The sequence below is a fragment of the Entelurus aequoreus genome, linkage group LG15 (assembly GCF_033978785.1).
Source record: "Entelurus aequoreus isolate RoL-2023_Sb linkage group LG15, RoL_Eaeq_v1.1, whole genome shotgun sequence".
Taxonomy (NCBI): Eukaryota; Metazoa; Chordata; class Actinopteri; order Syngnathiformes; family Syngnathidae; genus Entelurus; species Entelurus aequoreus.
This window is the reverse complement of record NC_084745.1, coordinates 39,257,261-39,272,220: the sequence shown is the minus strand read 5'-3', so window position 1 is coordinate 39,272,220 and position 14,960 is coordinate 39,257,261. Positions and strand designations below refer to the sequence as shown.

Genomic DNA, 14,960 nt, shown 5'->3' with positions numbered 1-14,960 from the left:
CCACTTCCTAGTGTGAAGACACTCAAATTGCCAATTGTAAGTATAGAAGTGTGCCAATTGAGGCACATGCTTAATCTGAGCGTCATTAGTACCTGGAAGGTAATTGTGAGATGATTATGATGAGACAGACTAAAATACTTTTTTCTCCCAGGTAACCAGACAGCTCTTTGAGCCGCTAGTAATGCAACTGATCCACTGGTTTACAAACGGGAAGAAGTTTGAAAGCCAAGATACAGTCGCTATTCTTGAAGCCATTCTGGTAAGATGTTGCAATTCGCAAAGGCATTAAATATACATGTTTTGATCAATTTACAGACCTCTACAGGTTGTCTGGTGTTTTTTGGTGATTTTTCTTCTTAGGACGGTGTTGTTGACCCAAAAGACAGCACTCTCAGAGACTTTTGTGGCCGCTGCATTGAAGAGTTTGTAAAATGGTCGATAAAACAAAGCAGCCCCAAGCAGCAGGAGAAGAGCCCTACGAACATGAAGTCGCTGTTCAAGCGCATCTACAGCTTGGCTCTACACCCCAATGGCTTCAAAAGGCTGGGTGCAGCCTTAGCCTTCAATAGCATCTACAGGCAATTCAGGTGTGCTCCTGGTCTCAGTACGCTCACTAAATCATCTCAATCAGTCAGGACTAAAGAGGTGTTTTTTTTTTTTTAGAGAGGAAAGTTCCTTGGTGGAGCAGTTTGTCTTTGAAGTGCTTGTCATATTTGTGGAAAGTCTCGCTCTTGCCCACTCAGATGAACGATCAATGGGTAAATCTTTAACTTTATGAACCGTCTATTCTATTCTCATTTTTGTTGTGCACTACCCTGTGACTTTTATGGCAAACGTACAGTATTTTTATTGACGTAAACCACGTTATCTCTGTAACACCGACCGTAGCAGTCACAGCTCAGAAGTTTACATACAATGTGCATCAATCTCATATGAATTGAAATGATGTATTCTAATGTACAAAGTCCTACATACACTTTGTATGTTATACACAAATGCTTTGGTTTACATAAGTTCCAGTCTGGATGTGAATCAAACTTTAACATTTTACCTTTATTATAGTAGTAAGTTTGGCCTTGAGAGGTAACGTGTGACTTACTATATGCATGTCACTGCTACTATGATCACATATACTGTACTGTATATTAATTTAATATAAACTTATACAGTCATTCCTCGTTTACCATGGCTAATCGTTTCCAGGCCCGACCGGGAATTTTCGCAAAGGAGAATCATTGTTAATAAATGTAATATTAAATAAAAAACAATTCACAACCTTCTAAATACTGTATGTATTTTTTTTAAACCTAATTAGAGCCCTCTAAACGTAAAACGACACCTTTTCACTTCTTTCACCCGATATAGTAGCCTTGAGTGTGATCTACTGTAGATTATTGTACTCACTGGTAGCACGGAGGATCCTCCAAGCATCATTGCTATGGCAGGCACCCGGCCACAACATCACGACCACTACGTAGAAATACAGTCATGGTCAAAAGTTTACATACACTTTTAAAGAACATAATGCCATGGCTGTCTTGAGTTTACAATAATTTCTATAACTCTTTTTTTTTTTTTTTATAGAGTGATTGGAGCACATACTTGTTTGTCACAAAAAACATTCATGAAGTTTTTTTTAAAATTAATTTATTATGGGTCTACTGAAAATGTGACCAAATCCGCTGGGTCAAAAGTATACATACAGCAATGTTAATATTTTCTTACATGTCCCTTGGCAAGTTTCACTGCAATAAGGCGCTTTTGGTAGCCATCCACGAGCTTCTGGCAAGCTTCTGGTTGAATTTTTGACCACTCTTGACAAAAATGATGCAGTTCAGCTAAATTTCTTGGTTTTCTGACATGGACTTGTTTCTTAAGCATTTTCCACACGTTTAAGTCAAGACTTTGGGAAGGCTATTCTAAAACCTTAATTCTAGCCTGATTTAGCCATTCCTTTACCACTTTTGACGTGTGTTTGGGGTCATTGTCCTGTTGTAACACCCAACTGCGCCCAAGACCCAACCTCCGGGCTGAGATTTTAGGTTGTCCTGAAGAATTTGGAGGTAATCCTCCTTTTTCATTGTCCCATTTACTCTCTGTAAAGCACCAGCTCCATTGGCAGCAAAACAGGCCAGAGCATAATACTACCACCACCATGCTTGACGACCACCAAACTTTCCGTCCAGAAGGTCTTATCTTTGTCCATGTGATGTCAGATGAAACAAAAATTTAGCTGTTTGGCCACAATACCCAGCAATATGTTTGGAGGGGAAAAGGTGAAGCCTTTAATCCCAGGAACACCAAGCCTACCGTCAAGCATGGTGGTGGTAGATGCTCTTGGCCTGTTTTGCTGCCAAATATATATATATATGTATATATATACATGTATATATATATATATATATATATATATATATATATATATATATATATATATATATATATATATATATATATATATACATATATACATATATATATATATATATATATATATATATACATATATATATATAAATATATATATATATATATATATATATATATATATATATATATATATATATATATATATATATATATATATATATATATATATTTATGAGGCAGCCATAACACCGATGTGGCCCTCAATGAAAACGAGTTTGACACCCCCGTTCTCTATGAAATTCATGTCTTTCTTTTAATACATCTGCAGGAACGCTGCAGCAGTGTATTAATGCCCTTGACCACCTGAAACGTATCATCAAGTACAAAGCACCCGTTCTCAATCAGCACAATGCCAAGAGGCGCATCCCAAGGTTGGTTATTATTTTGATTATTGCACTTACCATGTTTACTTTAAAATGTTACACAAATACATTACAATTAAACATTCAAGCGTCATTATTTCAACAGAAAGCATTATGCCTGCAAATATTTCTGTTCTTTACTTGTTGTAGGCAAATATATTTTTCTTAATACGGTAGTTTATTGATCTGCATTTCATTGTCTATCAGGGGATTTCCATCTGATAGAAAGTTGTGTCTGTCAGACGTGGTTTTGTGGCTGTTGGAGCAATGCGGTCGACCTCAGACCGAGTGTCGCCATAAATGCTTGGAGCTCTTTTATGAGTTTGTTCCTCTCCTTCCAGGTGAGATATTAACAATTATTCTGAATAGTTACTCTCTCAAATAGGGATTTACCATTCTAAGCAAAAAAATATGAAGATTTTTTTGCTTTGAATTGAAATCTTGATTTTCTTTGGTTGAATATTATTCTTAGTAACAGTAGTATTGTTATTATTATTTGTTTAAAATTGATCCCGATAAGTAAGTTGCTACACAGTAGCCACTAGTCATCTTGGGGTCCATCACTCAAGACAATAACAACATGGAAACAAAAACTTAACAACACATCAAAGAGACACTCAAGAACAAAGCATATGCATGTCAAATGCTATAGTGAAGTGAATTACATTTATATTGTGCTTTTCTCTAGTGACTCAAAGCGCTCTACATTAAGTTACATTAATAAAAACAATACTACAATAAATATATTTTAAAACAGTTCGTATATATAACAAATAATAAAAGAAAAAGACCTTTTGGTCTGGATAATACATATTGGTTATGCTTTGGTGTAAATTTTGTAACCCGTTTTTTTAGTGTGTCTGCAAGATATTTGTTTCTGGTCCTAGATTACAAATGAAAATACTTTCCACCCTCTCAAAAAGTATGACAATTTGAAAATGTACACAGTTTAAATATATATATTGAAGTTAATTTTTTTAAGTCCAGACGCGATTAAAAATTAACTTCATAAACATATGGATTCACCCAAACACAAATTAGGTACACCTTCCCGCTCACAGAACGATACAAAGCTGCATACAAAATATGTTTTTAGATGCAATTATGTCACTGCATGTCACACGTCTGTTATCCTTATGCCAAGAATATATGAAAATTATACTTTATCTACCTGTTTTATGTTTCTTCATAGCCTGAAGCAGAGGGGAAAGAGCTACTCCCCCTCTGGCCGAGAGCTTGACTGAATGTCCGAATAAGTACGTCCACCTCGCTGTGATGTCACAATGTAGCCAGACTGCAAAACGCCAAGAACAAAAGCATCCAAAATTGTGTTTTTTAACACAAGTATCCAACATTATAATAACATTTATAAATCAGAAAAGACAAAATTCCTAATCAGATTCAGATTCAGAGCTTTATTTGTCCATTCTTAACATGTACAAGACACATAAGAACTGAAATTACATTTTCGGCACAATCCCGCTAAGAGCAGACATACGTTACAGGGAGACAAGACGGGACCGCCAACGGATCAGCCACTTAGGGCGCTCCTTAAAAAGGTGGGAAAAAGGTGACATTGGGGAAGGGGGGGAGAGTAAAAAAAATATCAGTCTGAGGCTGGACCCTCAGGAATGGTCCAGACTGAGTCCGAGGAAAAAACCTCACATAGCATGGCACACATAAACATGGTACATGTAATCACAACAACTCGCAACAGAGTCATCCAACAGGACTTTGGAGGCCGGCAGCTGCTGTTGAGCGCTACTCAGCCCCCACAACCCCGGAGGAATTAAGCAGTGGTGAAGGCGTTGATTTGGGGAGGGGTGTGTGCGTGCATGTATGCCCAATTAACTTGGGTGAGATGTTGGAATTGTCTTTATGGGCCGAGGCCGGCCCCAAGAGTTCAAGAGTTCAAGAGTCCGACCCAGGTGCTTTTGAAAAAAAAGGGAAAGGTCAAAAGCGTCCATCTTTGAGGAGTCCTCAGGGGAGTGTTTTCAAACAGCCTGTTCCTCAAGGCCATTCGAGGGAGTCAAATCGTAGATTAAGATGTTGTTTTTTCTTCGAGCAGTCAAAACAATGACATTCCTGCTCTGTATGCTGGCTCTGACAATTCCAATTTATTCTTTCTCTAACTTCATCAAGATGGAATCTACCTTGCGATTCAAATCAGCAATCGCTCCAGTCTGTGATCCCACAGCACGACCCAATCCTTCCATTGCGTTGAACAGCCTGTTGGCCCCTTGAGTGGCTGCCATCGTCTTCCGAATTTGACGATACACCAGAGCAATGCCCAGCCCAATCAGCAAATTCCCTGCGATCACAGCTCCAAATAGGTAGATGTCTTCCACGTCCTCGATGGAAAGGACTGAGAGGCACATGATTCTCCAAGTATTCCAGGAGTCTCTCACGTACCCCGCAGCAATGGTTCCATCAGGGCAGCCAGGCTCCCCCGAACCTCTTTTCCTTGTCGAAAAGACTGTGTCAATTGCGTCGAGAGTCCAGTTGATCAAATTCATTTTGATGTTTAGATTTGAGGACAGCTCAAGAAAAGAGGCTTCAAAAAGTTCGGACAAAGACAAGGACACAAGAAAGCAAGCGGGAAGGAGGAGGAGCAGGGAAAAATGCGACCACCCTCACCAAGAGGCAAGACAGAAAAAAGGTTTATGTTTGCTGTTCATCATGGAAGGTCCTTTAAGGACAGTTGACAGGCCATCTTCTTTATCCATCCATCCATCCATTTTCTACCGCTTGTCCCTTTCGGGGTAAGACTAAAAAAAATCTATCACGTCAAAAACATGGCAGTACATTAATGCACATAATAAAGATAATTAAAAGAAAAGTCCCACAAATTAATGATTGATAGCCGGTGAGCATCACCAGTTTCATCTGTCAGCATGTCACACTGACGCGGCTGAGCCAACTTACCCTGGCCAGCAATGTCGCTGAGGGATGGTTAGAGCAAATAATACAACTTCAATACAGCGTTTTAGCATTTTGTAAACATGTACATATTTTATTGAAACTTTTAACAAGTGTCATCTTCTTGATTACTAACAACATAGTCTAACTTTATTTGCAGGATGTGTCTCCGGTCTTTCCAAAAAAATGTACACACTTGTTAAATTTTTTTTTTTTTTTAAGATAGTTTTGTCTTGTTCAGACTAGCTTGCATGTTTGCATGATTTTTATATTTAGTGTTGTGTTTGTGGTGTTGATTTAGGCAAGAGGTCACCTTCACAATGGTTGGAAACCATGCTGAAGGACAGCGGTATGAGTTTCCTGGTGTCAAAGTTTGAAGGAGGAGGTCTGCTTGGTCAGCCTACTCTCAGGGAACTGACAGGCCCTTTCAGCACAAGAGCCACCCTGCAGTGGATGGATCTTCTCTTGGCTTCTCTGGACTGTTACAACACCTTCATTAGTTTGCATACAATCAGACCTAATCACATGCTCAGTAAGTAGCATTTGAAGTCAGTTTCTTGAGCTTTGGCTGAAAGGAAACAAAAAAACTTTTCTTTCGTTCCCAAGGTTTCAAGGATGAATCGACTTTCTTGCCCTCTGTACGTTTCTTTTTGATGGAGCTTGCAAAAGAAGGGCTGGCTGTAGCAGAGACTTGCTTCTATGTGAGCCACAGGAACTCTCCCTTCAGTCCAATCGAAGTGGACCAGTACAACTACAGCAAGTGCACCATTGTTGTTCGTCTGTTGGAGTTTGCCACCATGCTTCTGGTCAAAGGAGGCCAGGACTTTTGCAAGGTGTGAATGTTTGCTGTCATCGCTTCTGGTTTATTTGTACTCATTCTTGAACCTCTTCACAGCTCCTAGAACAAGATATTTTTTGCTCACATTTCTTTGAGCTTACTGCCATGGTGGTGTGTGAGCCGTCTTCCGTGGGATTCAACATGGCAGATGTGGAAGTAATGAAGAACTTACCAGACGTGTGTGTCCCTCTGCTCAAGGCCCTGCTAACCTCACCTTACCGTGCACGTCTGGAACCTTGCTTGAATACTACAATTTCGCACAAAAGGTTCTGGGAGCCTCCATTTGTGTTAAACATGCTTTACAGTATAGTCCATTACATCTTTCATATAAATATTGTTACTATTAATATCATGTACTGTACACATAATTGAATGACAGGAAGTATTTTAATTGACAATTATCTTCTATAAAACCGATCATTTCATTTGATGTATTGTTACTTTTAAATTGTGGAAATTACTTAATTTCTCAGAATGCTTTATTTTATTCCAGGACATTTGTTGGAACGAGTTTATGTTGACATTTGATTGTAGAGCTAGTTTCCGCCTCATTAAAAACTTTTTGGAACTTCTGGAAATTACCATGTTATCTTACAAGTTAAGAATTATAATGAAGGATTATTGCATTTTCCACAATTTTGTGTAATTTCTTTATTTTCCAAAGAAAATAAGATGTAAATTTTTGTTAAGAGTGTAATGTTTGAGTTATTTTTAGCATTTAAACCTGACTACTATTTATGTTACTTTGCTGTACAGTTGGAAGGGGATTCATATGGCACCGTTCATCACGGTTTACCTAACACAGGAAACAGTTTGAATTGGGTTGCGCTGTCCATTTTAGCCACCAGATGGCAGTAGAGTGTTGAATATCTTAAAATGGGTTTTATGGCAATTCCAACTTCAACCTCAGCGTTAGTTGGGTGACACTTTCCATCATTTTCAGCAGACTGCATTGCAAGATAATTTACCTTCCCTCTTCCTCTTACAGGAGATCCCCCTGGAATGGGGCCGTATGAATCCCTTTCCCACTATAAATAATTTAAGTTTACTACTTGTAATTCCAGTTCAGTAGGGAGGAATTAATTACATTCTAATTACAATTGTTCAAATTAATTTCTAAATTCTGAATGTTGCACAAGCCTGTTTTCTGTGCGGTACACGTTAATAAATGTCATGATTTGTGTAGTATAGAAAACATAACTGTTCTTACATACTCACTATGTACGCTATTGTGCATAATCAAAGTTGATCATGAGGCCTCTGCTCCATTATTATTACCAAAAAATGCCTGCTTTTGTCAACATAGAACTTGAGAGCCAAAGGGTCTCTTATCTTTCTTTTAACGTCAGGTGAATGAGCAAGCAAGTTTCATTTTTGATTATGTCGACAACCGCTTGTGTTTTGTGTCAATGTCAGTCAGCCAGTCCGAAGGGTGTCAACATAAACCGGTTCCACTGTAGACTTGTGTTTGGAATCATTTAGTGATGAGTCAAGCGGTCCCAGGCTATCATGTTGCTAATACTACAATAAATCTATGTTTATCTTTTGTTACTCTTCAGTGTTGATGCACTTTGTGCTGTTGACTTCTACCGGTCGGGACGCAATGGACAACTGGAAGTGCTTTTGTCTTCTTGTAAGCAGCTCCACAAAGCTGGATTCCTCCTCTCCATTCTGCAGAGTCAGGTACTGTTAAAAATTGAGTCGAAATGCAAACTCATGCACAAGCTTTTAAACATGTTATTCTAACTTTTTCTCTTTGATTGACATAGGAAAGTGCCAAGTCGCTGGGCTCACGACTTCTCATGAGCGTGTATAACAGCATAGCACCAGCTGATAAGAAGTCACTTCCGTCCTTTGATGTAAACACCAAGTATCTTGCTGATGGTCTGCTGCAGCTTGCCTTTTCTCTCACTCCACTGGTCAGTGCCTCAAGGTTCATTGCAATGTACCAAAGTCACATTTCTTTCTTTTATTGGACTTTTGTGTTCAGGCAGAGCAGCTACTGGACATTCTGCTGACTGGAAGTCACTGCCAAAGCTTCCTAAGCGTTTCTCATTCAGAGTACTTCTACAGCCTTTTCCCCATGCCCATCAACACCGAGCTGCTCAAAAACCTGAATACTGCTTTACCTCGCCTTATGACAGCTGCCTCTCTCAATCCAAGCATGGTACTCGTGCTTCTTTGTTTGGCAAATTCTTTTATAGTACAGTCCTCCCTTGTTTATTGCTTTTAATTAGTTCCAGACCCGATTAGTTATATACTACTTTGCAGTAGTTACTTATTTTTAAACAGAATATTTTCACAGTAAGAGCATATACAAAACCGGTTTATGATCTTCTCAAAAAATGTTTACATTGTTTGAGCCCTTAGACTTGAAATAACACCCTTAGGGCCTGATTTAGTAAAGGTGTGCACATACTAAAGCACATGCAAACCTGATAGCAAGGGGTGTAAAAAAAAAAGAAAAAGATTTTCGAATGAATTGCGTCTCATATTTCTAAAGGTTCTTCATCAATTAAAAAAAATCAAAAATCGTTTGATTTGTCCAGCCGCTCGAGCAAATCATATTGTTGATGTAGATGATGATATCTGCTGTACAAATGTATTTTACAAAAGAGAAGTGTGTGATACTTCTCTTGTTGCACTATTTGCATTTTACTTTATTAGATTCTTAGGTATAATTGTATTTAACAAAACCAGTTTTCTTTTAAGTAATATAGAAATTTTTCACAGCTGTTTATCTTTTTTATGGAGGAATGTAGTTAATCATAGAACTGGCACCCATTGTTAGAAAGTATTGATTTTGAATCGACAATCGTCTTGAATCAAGAATCAATTCTGTATCGAATCGTTCCCCTCAAGAATCGAATCAAATCAAATAGTGTGGTGCCCAAAGATTCACAGCCCTTCAAAGCTGATCTACGATACATGTGCAAAGTGGATTGCAACTGTTAAGTGAGCAGAATAAGGCATGTAATCCATTTTCCTCTCTGTCTTCATTAATATGCAAAATATATGCTGATCATCATCGTGTAGCACGCTCAATACGATTTATCAAAACTCATCACCGTTTTGCGAGCACTATTTTGCGTTTTATTTTGCACATGTCACAAGGTAATGCAGACTGACAGTTCCACACACAGCTGCAGGATCAGTGCTTGCGCTGCACAGACTGACGATGGAGAGACGAAAATCCTCTGTCCTACGTGTGTGTAAGTCAACATTTTGGACGGTCAGAAACAAAATTTAAGACATACAGTATCATCTATTCAGCAATTTTATAATTTTAGAGCTGTTACAGGACTTCAGGGGCTGATTAAAACAAATTCAATTGATACGTTTTGCTGTCCTTAGTATTCTTTAATGATGTTTGTTTTTTTTCATGTAGAATACATTTTATAATTTATAATTTTATAATTTGTGTTATCGAAAAATACTTCTTTAAGTATGCTTTTTTTTTTTTTTGCGTCTTCAGCGGAGTAATGTGCAGCCTCTCACCAATGAGCGCACCTTCAGCTGTCAAAAAAAAGTGCTGTCATTGTACAGTTGATGCAGTGCAGGACTGCTTTTAAAATGCCCATGAAAAGTAGTAAATGTCTCCTGCATGTTTGAAAACATAGCAAAACACCACACATAGGAGTTAACATGTTAACATGAATTTGCAGTAAATGAGTGTCTCCGTGGTGATGCCCCATATGTCCTGGGTATGACTCAAAACTGCATCCGGTGATGAGGCTTCAGTTCGGGAGTTCTGGAGTTTTGGGGAAGGTGGAGTTACCCCTCAGTCATCATTACTCCCAGGTCCACTCTGACCCGGGGTGGTAGTACCTGTCAGGGTCCCAGCTATGGGTTAAAATAGCTTGCAGAGACCGCCTCAAAAGTCTCTGCCTCATTGACCAGTGCCTACTGGCTAACCACTTGGTTATAGGCTACGGGAGAAAACCCCTAACGAAAAATCTGTGGCGAGGACCCGCATTAGGCAGTCACCAACAGACCGGTGCTCTGGCAGTCCTCTGCAACACCATGCGGCAGAAGGTCATCATGAGCTTTTCATGCCACTGGAGGACACCACATGGGGCCAAGACAAAACAGTGCGGGTAGAGACTGCGCACTTCTACCACCACTTAAATCAATTCACTACGCAGGTGTTTTGCTCCTCAGCACTACCCCCAACCTCCCCGCCCCATATAGTACACATAACATACTCATTTGAATAAGGCGGTCTGCACCACTTTACAATTGCACACGCAGTTTTATTAAAAACACACCCACTAATAGTACATGCTATTTTATAGATTGCACACGCAAACCATCCCTCCTGGGATGGTTTCCTGCCGGCCCCACTAGGGACTGGACTCTCACTATTGTGTTGGATCCACTATGGACTGGACTTTCACTAATATGTTAGATCCACTATGGACTGGACTTTCACAATATTATGTCAGACCCACTCGACATCCATTTCTTTCGGTCTCCCCTAGAGAGGGGGGGGGTCCTCTCCAAGGTTTCTCATAGTCATTCACACCGACGTCCCACTGGGGTGAGTTTTCCTTGCCCTTATGTGGGCTCTGTACCGCGGATGTTGTTGTGCCTTGTGCAACCCTTTGAGACACTTGTGATTTAGGGCTATATAAATAAACATTGACATTGATTGATTTACCGTGTGATGTTTGGATCCTAGTAAATCAGGCCCTCTTTATCACCTTTATGCTTGTCTAAAAAGTAGACATAATAATAGTAAATAAGACAGTACTGTAGTACTGCGACAATGATCTACTGTGCAATGCAGCATGGTAACTTAAATATTTAATTTTTATCTATTAAATATTATAAATTAAGTTTATTTTGCAATTTTTATGTTTGAAAATGCTTAAAAAATTGCTAAAATATGCATTTTGTTTGACTAAACATAGGCTGTTGTACTGCAGGGAACCCTGATACGACTTTGTAAAAAACACAAAATTCAGACGACTGTATTAGTATCAGTGTTTGTGTGCCACAGAAGATAAACTACTTGGCCAGTCCAATAATTCTGATAGGAAATAATAAAATCAATATTATTGCAAAAATAATGTGTCAATCGTTCTGTTCATCTTTTCCTCAGGTCAGTATGCTGCTGAATGGCATCTTAGACCACAGCTTTCGGGAGCGTTCATGCAGGAAAAGCGTGGGAAAAGAGCTGGTGGAAGAGGTGCTGCAAAGATGGAGTAACCTGCAGTCATGGTGGAGCGGACACGCTTCTAATGCAGATGGCAAAACTGCGACACTAATGTTGCTCTCCAAACTCCTGCAGGTATTATGGTGAAGCCTTTTTCTTATCATGATGTGGTCTTTGCTAAATAGTCACTATTTACTGACTTATAATAAGGGCTGTCCAAAATTTCAGCCAGGGCCACATACACAAAAGAATGGATGTACTGTGATACATTAAATGCATTAAATAAGCTAAAAACAATCCAGTGTATATCTAAACATGCTTTATTCTAACAAAATATCAACATCTTAACTTTCTTAATTTTGTGTTATAGCTGACTAAGAAAATTAGTATAATAATAGTGTACATTCCCAAAACATGCATGTTATGTCAACTGTCCATCCATCCATGGAGACTCTAAATTGTGTTATGTGATTGACAGGCAGCGGTCAACATGCTCCTCACCCAAATTCAACTCTAGATCACCAGTGACCCTAATGAGGAAGATGTGTGAATGTGGAGTGAATGAATGATGAGTTCTCAGTTCTCTGTGAAACGGTTTGAGTGTCTAGAAAAGCGCTATTTATGTCTAATCTATTGTTATTATTATTATTATTATTATAAAAATAAGCTCAAAAAATGAAAAATGGCATTAATGTCATTTGAATAATAAGTAGTCTTCACCATCTACCTCCACATGCCTTACTGCTATCACAAGATTGGTTCTGTTGTGTTGTAAAAGACAACACAACACATCTTGAGCTTTACCTCAAACGACCATGTGGTCAAAGACAGCTGTACTTTCTCATGCCCTCCAAAACATTAGTAAAGTCAATAGTTATTACTTATATTTAATTGTTCTATATTTACAAAATAACAGCCTCTCTCCAAGTATTGCCTTCTTCTAGTTAACATTTGGCCCCCTTTATATTATTTGTTGTAAACAAAGACTTGTTATGTCACTGTAGCGTTACTTGATTCTGGGGAGTTTGTGTTATTACAATTGTACTGAAGTGTTTTCTTCGTTTATTAATAGTAAGCCATACTGTAGTAATTTTCATAGTTACACTACCGTTCAAAAGTTTGGGGTCACATTGAAATGTCCTTATTTTTTAACTAAAAGCACTGTACTTTTCAATGAAGATAACTTTAAACTAGTCTTAACTTTAAAGAAATACACTCTATACATTGCTAATGTGGTAAATGACTATTCTAGCTGCAAATGTCTGGTTTTTGGTGCAAAATCTACATAGGTGTATAGAGGCCCATTTCCAGCAACTATCACTCCAGTGTTCTAATGGTACAATGTGTTTGCTCATTGGCTCAGAAGGCTAATTGATGATTAGAAAACACTTGTGCAATCATGTTCACACATCTGAAAACAGTTTAGCTCGTTGCAGAAGCTACAAAACTGACCTTCCTTTGAGCAGATTGAGTTTCTGGAGCATCACATTTATGGGTCAATTAAACGCTCAAAATGGCCAGAAAAAGAGAACTTTCATCTGAAACTTGACAGTCTATTCTTGTTCTTAGAAATGAAAGCTATTCCACAAAATTGTTTGGGTGACCCCAAACTTTTGAACAGTAGTGTATGTGCTTATGAAGAAAACATAGGCAATGTCGTTATTTAGTTTACCAAATTAAGCTTCTAATATTTCTTATTTTTAATGTTTTTAGATTGACTCTTCTGTGTGCAACAACATCAACAGTGAAGGATTTAAAGCAGTGTTTTCCACTTTTACTTCACTGATGGTCGACATGAGTCTACCACTCAACCTGAAGGTACAAGCTATGGCGCACTTACACTGTGTGTCCACTAGGTGGGATACTTCTGTTCAATTGTGAATGACTAGGGAATTACATTGGCAAGTCGAGGAGAGAAGTATGGGCTTCTCCGCTTAGGCTGCTTCCCCCGCGACTCGACTATGGATGAGCGGAAGAAGATAGATGAATGGCTTAGTCTATACCAGGGGTCTCAAACATGCGGCCCGCGAGACGTTATAGGGCGACCCCCACCTTAATATGAACGTTTAATTTTAGTGCGGCCCGCAAGTTTTATATGAATGGCGCTTGACAGCGCTGTGTGCGGAGGTGAAGCATTCTTGCCAACCCTCCCGATTTACACCCGTCAACAATACTGAGTACATCAATATTGAAGACACGGGGTTCAGCGTCCACTTTTTCTCCATACTAACAATGTGCCTGCACAGTCACATGTTATGTGCGACTTCAACAGACACACGTAAGTAACTGCAATGCACACTTAGTCAACAGTCATACATGTCACACTGAGGGTGGCCGTATAAAAAAAACTTTATCAATGTTACTAACATGCACCACAATGTGTGTTAAATGAGGGTGAATAAACACGACGTCTATTCCGGTTCACAACTTTTAATCAACTGACGCACAGAGGTAAAACCGTAAACACTCGATCCCCTCTTCCCGCCCACAAACACTGCGCATGCGTTACACAAACACTGCACTTGCGTTAACCCAGTATATGGAGAAACATGTTAACAATGTGAACCCACACCAAACAAGAATGACAAACACATTTTGGGAGAACATCCGCACCTAAACACAACATAAACACAACAGAACAAATACCCAGAATTCCTTGTAAATGGTAAATGGTAAATGGGTTGTACTTGTATAGCGCTTTTCTACCTTTTTTTTTTTAAGGAACTCAAAGCGCTTTGACACTATTTCCACATTCACCCATTCACACACACATTCACACACTGATGGCGGGAGCTGCCATGCACGGCGCTAACCAGGCCCATCAGGAGCAAGGGTGAAGTGTCTTGTTCAAGGACACAACGGACGTGACTAGGATGGTAGAAGGTGGGGATTGAACCAGTAACCCTCAGATTGCTGGCACGGCCACTCTCCCAACTTCGCCACGCCGTCCCCCTGTAGCACTAACTCTTCCGGGCTACAAGGAATCTACCAATCATGGTGTGGTATATGGCTCTCGAGGGCCGAACATTGACGTCACTTGCGTGATGCAAGCAGAGAAACGTTTTGCTGCTTTTCCACGAGACCCGCACGCGCTCTTCCTACCTCCCTCTGTCCCTCCCTCCCTCCCTCGCTCCTCTCTCGCGCGCTCTCTGTCACTGTGTGTGTCTTTGTCGCTCCCGAGAAAGACACGCCCCCTCCCGTTGGCTCCAGACACAGACAATTTGTGTTATTTGGGTCCAAAATACCTCTGCGT

At 39.4% G+C, this 14,960-nt stretch overlaps 1 protein-coding gene across 3 annotated transcripts in view; it reads left to right on the top strand.

The window, feature by feature from the left end:
- Window positions 1-14,960, top strand: part of prkdc (protein kinase, DNA-activated, catalytic subunit) — a 153,333-nt gene that overhangs the window by 61,747 nt on the left and 76,626 nt on the right. For all 3 annotated transcript variants that reach the window (XM_062021504.1, XM_062021503.1, XM_062021505.1), the window contains 13 exons: window positions 152-259; window positions 361-587; window positions 664-758; window positions 2,699-2,801; window positions 3,000-3,133; window positions 6,013-6,243; window positions 6,318-6,544; window positions 6,607-6,815; window positions 8,109-8,232; window positions 8,319-8,468; window positions 8,540-8,716; window positions 11,654-11,842; window positions 13,421-13,525. In XM_062021504.1, coding sequence (XP_061877488.1) covers window positions 152-259; window positions 361-587; window positions 664-758; window positions 2,699-2,801; window positions 3,000-3,133; window positions 6,013-6,243; window positions 6,318-6,544; window positions 6,607-6,815; window positions 8,109-8,232; window positions 8,319-8,468; window positions 8,540-8,716; window positions 11,654-11,842; window positions 13,421-13,525 — 2,079 coding nt within the window. The remainder of the gene's footprint in view (window positions 1-151; window positions 260-360; window positions 588-663; window positions 759-2,698; window positions 2,802-2,999; window positions 3,134-6,012; window positions 6,244-6,317; window positions 6,545-6,606; window positions 6,816-8,108; window positions 8,233-8,318; window positions 8,469-8,539; window positions 8,717-11,653; window positions 11,843-13,420; window positions 13,526-14,960) is intronic.